The 11630-nt window shown below is 45.0% G+C and overlaps 1 protein-coding gene across 2 annotated transcripts in view; it reads left to right on the top strand.

The window, feature by feature from the left end:
- Positions 1-6450, top strand: part of tspan12 (tetraspanin 12) — an 8689-nt gene extending 2239 nt beyond the window's left edge. For both annotated transcript variants that reach the window (XM_005937113.3, XM_014338350.2), the window contains exons 3-7: positions 39-174; positions 1374-1439; positions 4759-4866; positions 4946-5089; positions 5187-6450. In XM_005937113.3, the coding sequence (XP_005937175.1) occupies positions 39-174; positions 1374-1439; positions 4759-4866; positions 4946-5089; positions 5187-5519 (787 nt within the window). In that variant the 3' untranslated portion in view covers positions 5520-6450. The remainder of the gene's footprint in view (positions 1-38; positions 175-1373; positions 1440-4758; positions 4867-4945; positions 5090-5186) is intronic.
- Positions 6451-11630: the final 5180 nt, after the last annotated feature.

Genomic DNA, 11630 nt, shown 5'->3' with positions numbered 1-11630 from the left:
GTGTGTGTGTGTGTGTGTGTGTGTGTGTGTGTATGCAGGTTGGAGGAAGCTGCCGTCCTCACGTACTCTCCAGCTGTTCACCCCGTCATTGTTGCCGTGTGCTGCTTTCTCATCATCGTGGCAATGGTGGGGTACTGCGGCACGCTCAGGTGTGACCTGCTGCTGCTCTCCTGGGTACGAATGCTCACATCACACACTTCAGAAAGGATTTTTACTTTAACCAAAGGCGACATTTATCTCAGATTTTACAATCAGAAGCAGGAAGTCCATGTCCTGGATTCAGCTGTCATTTAACAAGAAACAGTTTCTGAGTGCTCTGACACATCTGGAAAAGCACAGATGAAGTCTCTGTTTTGAATCAGCCAGCAGAGGAAACATTTTTAGCTGCTCTGACTGTTGGTCAGTGTGTTACCTGTATGTTAGCATGACTGTTGGTCAGTGTGTGTTGGCATGACTGTTGATCAGTGTGTTAGCTATGACAGGTCTACACTGAGACTGATATCATGACACAAGCACCCGCGGCTCCCACCTTCCTGTGGCGGGGTTAAGGTTCAGTGGCATTTTGCGTACACAGTGAAGTGGGAACATCAGAAACCTGGAGCTGATGTCTCTGAACCTGAAGCCCTATGAGCACTGAGGCAGACTCACCTGAGCTTCATCATAATGACACACTCCTCAGGTAGACTGATCTCTTATCAACTGGTTCTGCTGCAGCCTATCAGAGCATCATCTGCTCACCAGCTGCTAAACAAGGTGAAGAGGTCAGCCTCCACCTCCACACGCTCCACCCGCCTCACACACCTCCATATGGGAGGATTGAGCTCAGTCCAGAGTCCACCACTGTCAGCAGGTGTGCAGGTGTATGATGTCTCACACACACAGCCTACTCTGGACTCTCAGGTAGAGCCCACAGAGGTCACACTGTCCACCTAACTGTGTGTTTGAGCTACACCACCTGTTTTCTGTGCTCTGATTAGGCGGGACCAGGTGTTGGGTGCCCCATTGTTCCCAACAGGTGATAAGATTGTCTCCGAAAGATGAGCTGCTGAGAGGAGCTTCAGTCTGCTACAGGGACTGCCCCAGGGCATGATGGGAACCCGCTCAGCCAGTTCCAACACACACACACACCTCAGTTAGCTGTGAGATTACATAACAGTAGAAGTCTCTCATGTTTGTGAGTGAGTAGGTTATTCAGGTGGACAAGAAGATAAAACCAGCTTCAGACATCACACATTACTGTGCTGCTCAGGGTTAAGAGCTGCAGACACCTCGGGGCTGTCACTGAGGGAGAGGACGAGGTCAGCTTCATGCCTTTTTGACAGAAAGGTTTTAGGTTGATTATCAGACTAAACTCGTCTCCGCCTGTGTTTCAGTACTTCGGCAGTCTGTTGGTGATCTTCTGTGTGGAGCTGGCCAGTGCTGTGTGGACCTACGAGGAGGTGAGAACATTGAAGCTTTGAATCCCTGAACATGTCATGTAGTCAGACGTGAATGTGTTTAACCAACAAACCATCAGAGCAGGTAAAATTATAATCGTGATTCATAACTGAGCCTCTGTTCATGTGAAATTCTGCAGCTTTTTCTCACTGACTGATCGTGATAGTAACGAGTTTGTCAGTACGGAGTTACGGCGGTGTCGCACACATGCAAGTGTTTCTGTCCTAAACGGATCATTTCTCGCCTCATGCACCGGCTGGACTCCAGTCTCTAATAATAATCAGGAATCTCAGACTTGTCCGGCTCCTCTTTCAGCGCTGCCGCGACACGCCCGTCACCTCACACCCACCTGCAAAGTACTCAAATACATCTACTCCAGTACTGCAGGGTACATTACCTGCAGTAGTTTGTAGTTTCAGTGAGTGTCAGACTCACGCTAACGATAACAAAATAAATATTGGAGGCTTGCTCCTCTGGGAGAGCTCAGAGAGCCTCGAGTAGCGCTTTTCTGACTCATTTCTTACAGCCTGAGCTTTTCCTGCTGATTTCTCAAAGTTCTCAAAGTTTCAGGTGATCTCCAAACATTTTCAAATGAGCCAATCAGATTTTAGGGGTGACAGAATATGTTCTTTCGTTTGTTGTTTATAAAGTTTCATTTTGAATGCTGTCTTTGAAGCACAGCAGTTTGAGCCTGGCTTTGAACGCTGACCTCAGGCTCAGTTTATCTCTGCATTAGCTGCCTGCAGGGGGTTGTGGGTATTGTAGTAGTGAAGGTTTTACTTTTTTCTTTATCAGTCGAGCAGACACTCACACATGGACCTCAGGTTGGTCCCTGTTTGGGGGGTTGCAGTAAAAACCTGAAGTCCTGAGTGTGTGAGGCCTGTGGGTTTGTCATGTGGAAAGTGGCTGGAATTTTTGCAGTACAGAGGAGGAGGAAGGTAAAATCAGAACGAAACAAAAGCCAAAACAGTGCAGAAGAACTGGACAAAGGACACGAGTAGACTGAGATGATAAATACCGGAGGTAATGAGGCCAGCAGAAGGAACAGCTGGCAGTAATCACAGGACGAGGCAGGGGAAGTAAATACAAAGCACAGCTGACAACAGACTACCAAAGATAAAATGAGTAAACAGGCAACAGACTCACACATTTCACAAAAGTGAAATAGCTCAGACAGTGGGGTACACATTAGAGGTGGGAATCACCATACATCCCACAATACGATATTATGACAATACTTAACGCACGATACGATATTATTGCAATTTTTTAAAATATTTTGCGATATTCAGATTCTGTACATAAAGGTAAACTTTATCAATATTCATTTTATCTAATATCAAAGTCTCGCACTCAGTCATTCTCTCATTTCAGTCAGTTTTATTGTTGACAAACTGAACGGTTTGTATTACAGTCTAGTCCAACTTAACTGAATGCAACCATCTGGTACAATTATAGCTATTCTGAACTATGCAATTTATGAAAACTATGCAGCCCATTCAGCAACTGAAGAATTTGAAAGTAAATTAAAACAAAATATAAATTTACATTAGATAAAAAAAGTTTTAAACTTAATTAAAATAAAATATGTCTTAAATTAAAATAAGTAAACTGTCATGTTTATTGCTGCCAAAAAAAGTTAAACACATTTGGACAGTGAAGGAATGTCAGGATTCTTGCTCAGAAAAAGGAGCTGATCAACATGCTCTGAAGTCAGAGCACAAAAACCTTTTTTGTAACAAAATATCGATTTCTGCTGTCCCTGTATCGATACATTATTAGCAAACAAAATATCACGATACTACACAGTATCGATTTTTTTCCCCACCCCTAGTACACATAGGAATAAACTACACAACAACCAGTGTTGGGAAGGTTACATGTAAAATCTATTCCAGTACAAATTACAGAATATAGGCCCAAAATGTAGCTTGTAACGTATTTTGTTAAGTTACTCAATGTAACGTATTCTGAATACCTTAGATTACTTGATATATTGTCATGCTTTTTAAAACTACATGAATGTACTGTTGCTGTGTGATTTATTACTATTACTGAAGGCTACTTGCCACTGAGCTAACATTCTTAGCTGGCGTTAGCTGAGGTTCATAGACTGCAGACTGTTAGACTTGATGGATAGCATTAGCAACCTGGTAGCTGCAAATAATCATGTGCAGTTCTGAAAGCAATACCAACTAGATTTTTAAATCTTAGTATAAAATGAGTAACAGTAGGGTGGAGATTAGATAAGGCTGCACTTTTTGCAGGGATCTTGTGTAGAAAACTATTTCTGTATGACTATGTTTTCTTTCTGTCTGCTTTCAGAACTGCACATGATTATTAGCATCTAGCAAGTTATAATGCAGCCTTCAGTAAATTAATAAATCACACAGCAATAGTGCATCGAAGATACTGAAGTGGCACATAACCCAGGTAGCTACCGCATCTAAAACAAGGTAGTTGCAGTAGGCTAAGGTTAGTTTTTAAAAAAGAACTTACTTCCGGGTGTTTCTTTAGGTTGGAGGCGGAGTCTTTTCACACTGAGAGTAGCTTGGTTGGTGGCAAATAGAGTTTGCATTGCTCGGTCAGATTTCGCCCATCCCTTTCGTCTTTAAATGTGACGTGGTGTCGGAATTTCAAAGTAAGAAATGCATTTTGCCCATGCACTGCTGGCTGTGTTTGTGTAAGTGACACCACCAACATTAACAGGACGCTTACATTAGAGCCTCTTAGAGCCTCCTTTCCTGCAATGCGTTTAATTACCAAAATTAGAGAGTGGATAAAGAGGGGATAGCCTAACATATGAAACAACGTAACTGTATTCTAATCATTACCTATATAAACGGTAACTGTAATGGAATACAGTTACTCATATTTTGTATTTTGATATGTAACACCAGTACAGGCATTCCGATACACCCCAACACTGACAACAACCAAACTCTAGCTTGCTCAGCACAGCGGTGAAGCACACTGATCCAACTGACAACCAACAGAACATTAAATACTGTTTCAAAGACCACCACAAAGCCTGGGTCCAAACCCAGAATGACCAGCTGACGTATGTTCATATGTTATGAAAGGAGCGTGATGGAGAATACACCGCAGCTCTGTTTCCTTCATCCTGAACCTGAACTTCAGTTTCCTGTTTTTGACCAATCAGGAGCTACGGCTGTGTGACTCATGTTTCTCCATGGGGAACAAGCTGTAATGTTTCCAGCAGTGAGCTACACCCGTTTAAGATCTTATTTTTACTTTTGTTTCACTGTAATTGACATGGTGTGTGTGTATGCGTGTGTGTGTGCATGTGTGTGTGCGTAGCCCTCAGTGCAGCGCTCTGACATGATCAGCCTGAAGTCTCGAATGCCAAACTACGGTCTGCAGCGTTACCAGTGGCTCACACACACCTGGAACAGCTTTCAGACTGAGGTAACACACACACGCACACACACACACGGTGTGGTCAGGTGACCTGTGTACTGACAGATGTTTCTTCACCTGGCCTCAGTTTAAATGCTGCGGTGTCATCTACTTCACTGATTGGTTGGAGATGACTGAGATGGAGTGGCCACCTGACTCCTGCTGCTCCAATCAGTATCCAGGCTGCGCTCGCCATGCTCACTACCACGACCTTAGCGACCTCCACCAAGAGGTGAGCCACAGCGGCTTCTCACTGGACAGAAACCTCTGATGACCCAGCTGCTCTTAAATCCTCCTCCTCTTACATGTGTGTTGTGTGTTTGTTTTAGGGCTGCGGTCCAAAGATCTACACCTTCATCCGTGGGACGAAGCAGTTGCAGGTGTTGCGTTTCCTGGGCGTGTCCATCGGTGTGGCTCAGATCATCGCCATGGCGCTCACTCTCACACTCCTCTGGGCGCTTTATTATGGACGGAAGTCTCCAGAGCCGGACATGCCCACACTGCCGCCACCGGATGACCCCGACCCTGACACAGCAGCACATGCAGCCTCGGCGGACGCTTTAAAGTCAGGCTGCAGCCGCTCAAATAAAGGCTGCACCAACATGGCTGCCACCACACCGAAACAGCAGTTTGAGATGGAGCGACTTCACACTGCCGCCTAAAAAGCTTCGTCCGGCTTGTCCAACACCAGACAACCTTTACTCAGTGAGAACACGAGCACCGGCAGCTTCAGAGCAAAGCCACACCCCCCGATGACCTCCTGACATCGCTGCAGCTCCGATCATCACAGAACAAAATGCGTGTCAGCGCGTGCCTGTAGCTGATAGAGAGGACGCATCATCAGTTTTATGTTAAAATTTAAGTCCTGAAGTTAAACTCTGGACTTCCTGTTTAAATAAGGCAGGTCATGTGCTTTTTCTACAGGAAAACAGGAAAATAATCTTTTATTTTTACAGTCTTGCTCTATCACATCCTCTAAACTGCACCACTGGATTATTGTTGATATCAGATGTACATGTGTGCAGCCTCTCAGCTTCCAGTTGGTCAGAGTGAAGGCGTTCCCACTCTTACAGTCTGACAGCTGATCTGATGGTGATGGGTGTAGCTGCTGCTCTGTTCGTGCTTCTCTCTGTGAACTGTGAGTCATCTGAAGAACAGACTGTAAACTGAGGATGGACAGAATGGTGGCTTACTGCAGGTCTGGAGGAGACAAGTGAGACAGGTGAGGAAGAGAGGAGGCTGTTCCTGTCAGACATCGTGAACTCTAAAGGAGCTGATTTTGTTCTTCGGGATGATGAAGTCAGAGAACATGTTAGAGAACAGACTTCCTCCTGTTTGGACTCCCCGCCTCTAATGAGACCAAACATATGGACACAGCCGGCTGGAGACGGACTCCAGATATTTTCCTGACAGCTGTGTCAGGAGCCACTGGAACATTAGATGACTTTTGAATTGGATTATTTATGGAGCTCTCTGAGAGACTGTACACCCACAGGAAGTGTGAGAGTCTGTGCATGCTGTTGGATATTTATTGTTTGTTATTACAGCGTTTTCACTGGAATAAAACGAAATATTAAAGCTGTTTGAGACGGACGGCTTCTCCTCTGCACTTTAATGGCTCCTTACTGTAACAGCTGGGACTAAAGTGACCTCCCTGCTTTGTTCTGATACTCATGTGAGAGCATCTGTGGACGACCCAACTCTCACAAACTGTTTGCTGTGATGATATTTCAGATTATTGAGATGGGGCGATGTGGGAGGAGCTTCTGGATTTGGAGTGAAACCTGTGACATTCCTGCAGCTGCTGGGAGAAAGCGGAGACGGTAACACGGATACAGGGCGTCAGCTGCTTGCAGTGAAAAGCTCTCCAAATCCAGCGAGCATGAAATCCTACCTCTACTACCACTGTACGCTTTATTAATAGGTCGCTGAGTCTCGGCGCTCCGGCCTCAACTCTCCAGCGCTGTTTCATTCAGGCTGCCAGCGTCTGTGAGGGCAGACCGGCTCACTTTACTCGCCACGTCTATTTTTATATCACACGGCTTATCGTACACTCATCTGATCATTGTGTAGTTTCACAGCATTTCACGTATTACACAGTCCTCTGAGACTCTCTCTGATCGAACACCGCTCTCAGATCAAAACCACGTCAAACTCGTGTTTCCTTGCGTTTGATGAGTCGTGTGATTCAGCGTGCGACAAACTGAACTTCATCTTTGTCTGAGCTTTTTACTCACAAACCTACGCACCTGAACCCAAGCCTGTCCCTTCAAACAGAGACAAGCCCGGCTCATAAATCATTCTGTCTGTCCTGTGGCCCTGAGAAATAATCTGTGGGTTATATTCAGTGTGTTTCACAACCTGCTGTGAGGCTGTGGATAGGCTAGCATTTGTGTCAGTGTGGTCACATGACCAAGTGTGAAAGGCACATCTGGAGAGCTGTTCCTTTCACACTTAGTCATGTGACAACACTGACATGATGGCCATGACCATGGAGCTCTTCATATCTGGAGCTTGAGTCAGCACATTTATGGATATATGACAGCAGAAGCATCCCGACCCCACACAGGGGTTGCTCTGAGGGGCAGGCAGTACTATCAGCAGTGCAGTGTGAAGACTCAGAAATGCGTCAGTTCCTGTTTTAAACCGTACACGTGCACACATGCATCACTCAGTGTTTGTATAAAAGAACACGCTCACAGAGACGTCTGTCATCTTTTATCATTTTCTGTGTTTAGTCCTCAGTGAAGAGCTCCTCAAGGTGTTCAGGCCAAAAGAGTCTCCCAGCATCCCGAGTACATTTTTAAAGGTTCCAGGGGCACCACGGGATGCATAGCAATATCTGCTCTTATTTTAGATTCTATGTTTAGTTTAATATGGGGCCATGTGCCACCTGTGCGTAAGAGAGTTTTGTGATTTTCAATATTACTGAATAAACAACTGGTTGGTCTGAACCTCAGGAAGCCTCCAGCTGCTGCTGGCCATCACAGTAACGACTGACTGTGAGTTCCAGGGGAAGAGGATCTGCTGCGGTGGAGCAGCTGATGCTCATAGAGGAGCAGTTGTTCCAGTGGTGGCTGGTTTGCAGCTGCAGACAGTCTGAAGCTGGTATAAAAGTGATGTGGTGCTGAATCCAACCATCACCTGCTCTGTGCCTGTCCATCGCACACCCACCTGTTTAACCTGCACTCATCTGCTTTGTATAGTCATGGTTACTTTGAATAACACTAAATTACCGTATGTTTCATTTTTTTTAAGATGTTCCATATTAAGAATGGAACTCTGGCAGCACATCATTTATTATTCAAACATAATTCAGGTGTGACGCAGTAACTCAGCTCAGCTTCAGATGTAGAACAGCAGCAGTGGAAACACTGGGACTCAGAGGCCAGGCCCTGAAGTCTAACACAGTGTGCGCGGTAGGATCGGATAGTTACACTTCCAGCACGGATGTTACTGATATGGCAGAAACAGGATGTCACAGAAATGACCTTTCCCAGCTGTCCATGTTTGGGAGTCGTTCCCAGACCTCCCACAGCTGGACATATTCTGGATTCCTGCTCTCTGACTCTGCATGGGAGTACAGTGTCACATGATCTCTGGAGCCATGTGTTTACATACAGTCTGTATGCAGCGCTCACACTGTTAGTGTTCGTGCTTCATTTATGTATTTATTCAACCCCAGTTCCAAACAGCTGGGATGCTGTCTGTTTGTATTTCTGTCTAAATCATAAATACAAACAGAATGTGATGGTTTTCAAACCTCATGAGCTCATTTTATTCACAACACAGAAACATCACACGTTTAAACTGAGAAAAGGAACCATTTTAATTCAAATATTAGCTTGTGTAGAATCTCATGGCAGCGACATGGCAGTGAAGTAGGACGGGACTATGTTTCCTCTCTAACATCAGTCTGTGATGGTTTGTCAGCTGAGGAGAGCACCTCTTCTGGTCTGATGGAGCCTTTCCAGATGTGCCAGCTGCCAGCCTCATAGGCACTGATGATGGAGCCATAATGGTGCACACATGAACCTGCATGTGTGGAAGGCACGGTGAACTGAGTTGCACAAGGAGATTTCTCCAGACGATCTGAATCTTGTGATGTTGTCATGTAGTGTTGTTGAGGATGTTCACAGTGAGAAACATTATTCTGAAAATGTTCCATAGATTTTTTTCGTACATGTGTGAACCTCTGCCTCTCCAAAACGCCCTTTAGACCGAGTCATGTTACAGACCTGCTGCCAACTAACCTGATTAGTTACGCAATGTTCCTCCAGCATTTTTCAGTATCCACCTTTTTCAGTTTAAACATTTATTTAATGTTTAAATATGTTTTCTATGTTCTGGAGTGAATACAAATTGAGTTTGAGATTTGCAAATAATTTTACGGTTTCTTCAGGTTCAGTTTGAAGCATCAACTCTAATTTGCACAGATAATAAGTTCATGTATGTGATGCTGATGGTTTCTGCAGACAGAAGCTGAGTGACTGATGATGTGCATGAGAGAACATAAAAGCTTTGCTCAGTAGATGATGTGTTGTATGAATCTGATAATATTTATTCTTCAGAGATCTTCTGCAGGCTTCAGGCTGCAGACAGAAACATGATTCAGCTGCTTCTCTGTAACTTTCCAACATGGTGTTTCTCTCTGACTCCCAGTGGGGTAAACAAAGGTCTCCAGCACAACCAGAAAACTCATTTGTTGATGCTGGGAGGAAGTAAAGCCTGGACAGCTTCCTGCTCTCTGTGTCTTCCTCTCTTTTCTCCTGTGGGTTGTGCACAAACTCAGATTTCAAAATTAGGACAAACTGCTGTCACCACACTGATGTGTGAGTGACCTTCTGCAGCAGCCGGCCCTCTTACTTCAGAAGTGCCCTGCTTCCTCTCAGAGATACTCTGGATTTCTCTCTGAACACTCACAGCTGTAAACACACCCACATCCACAGCTGATCTCTGTAAACACCTCGGCAAATATGCAACGAACACCTTCACCACACGGTGGCAGCATCTTACCAGAAAGGTTCAGTGTGATGGCCAGCATTACATTCTGGTCTGTAAATCTGAAATGACTGCAGACTTCTAAAGTTTCTGTGTTCGTTTTTAAAGCTGCAGTCTGAGCGCTTTCAGCTGCTAAAATTAATCAGGTATGTATTCCAGGAACATCATGTCTGTACAGATGTTCATCTAACACTAATATAACAATAATGTTAGCGTGCCTCAGGGCAGGCTGGAGGCTTCCAGAGTCACAGCACAGTCATGTGGTTAAGTGTGGGATTACATGAGTGCTGCCCACGCCTATTAACATACATAAAGTCAACCATTTCTTTACATTCTGTTAATTTTACAAAGTTTTAAACTCTTTAGAAAGTAAAAGTTCTTCATGAAAACACTGAAGTCCTGCATTTAAAACCCAGGTCACTGCTGTCCTCCAGCTACACTCTGAAGACGGTTTGTCTGTGGATGGATGGATAAAGTGCTCACCCTTTGTGGTCGTTTCTTCTCGGCTCGCTGGTTCTGGTGGTAGATTCGGCTAAATTTGACAGGGACCGGCGTGCCACTTAGAGAGCAGATGGAGCTGAAGATCTTCCCCATAATGGTCTTTGGTAACATGTCGCCATATCTGAGAGAGCAGAGAGCCAGACGTCAGCCTGGCTGTGATATATGTGCTGATATAACATGGAGAAAAAAGAGCAGACAGAACAGTCTGCGATTCGTGTTCTTTAGTGAATCGTCCACACAGAGCTACAAAGTCTAGTTCGAGTGTGTTTCACTATCAAACATGTTACTTTATACCACACACACTAATGTTGGAGCATTTCTCATGTGGACCCACTTTATAAACAAGTTCGAATCCTTTGGTTCTGACTCTGGGTGGCGTGGTGGTGCAGCGGCAAGCACTGTCCCTTCACAGTAAGAAGGTCCTGGTTTGAATCCAAGGGTTGGTTGGTTTTTGTCTCAAGTCTCTGTTGGTTCTCTCCAGCAAGTATTTATCATTTCTAGGCTGGACTACTGTAATTTGTTATTATCAGGATGTCCAAGTTAATCCAAAATACTGCAGCAAGAGTACTGACAGGTACTAGAAAGAGAGAGCATTCCTGTACAGAGGAACTATGATTAGTTAAACAACCAAGCAAAGACTAAAAACAAACAACAGGTGAGCTCATCACCTCCAGGTGTGTGAAACTGAAGGGAGGGAGCCAAGGATACGTCCTGCATGTGAAAGACAAGGCCAGGTTAATTCACACACACAAAACTCATTCACATGAGTGATAAGAATATACAGGATGATTGTATTGGAGGCTGAGCTGTAGTCCACAAAGAGCATTCGGACGTAGCTCTGTCGCTGTTGCAGGTGGCTCAGCACAGCGTGGACGGCTATGGGGATGGCATCGAGGTTTGGGGGCAGGTAGTTCTTGATGTGCTGAAGGACTAGTCTATCTGAAGTTGAAGATTCTAGTGAAGATGAGGGTGAGCTGGTGGGCACATGCTCTTAGCACCTTGCCAGGTACTCTGTCTGGACCAGCAGCCTTTCTGGGGTTCACTGCTAGGAACAGGCGTCTGATATTGTGTTCTTTTACAGTGAGTGGAGCGATGCAGGAACCGGGTCAGGATGAGGATGAGGACGGGAGCAGGGTTGGAGCAGATGAAGGCTGCTGCTGTGGTATTTGAAAGCGGGTGAACAAGGAATTTATTTCCTCTGCCAGCTGCACACTCACGTTTTCTGTTTTCACAGCGCATGAAGAAATGAAGAAATACCGCTTCAGATGAGA

The sequence above is a fragment of the Haplochromis burtoni genome, unplaced genomic scaffold, assembly GCF_018398535.1.
Source record: "Haplochromis burtoni strain Fernald_Lab_line unplaced genomic scaffold, NCSU_Asbu1 Contig_224, whole genome shotgun sequence".
Taxonomy (NCBI): domain Eukaryota; kingdom Metazoa; phylum Chordata; class Actinopteri; order Cichliformes; family Cichlidae; genus Haplochromis; species Haplochromis burtoni.
The sequence above is the reverse complement of the archived record's forward strand: the minus strand, read 5'-3'. Positions and strand labels throughout refer to the sequence as shown.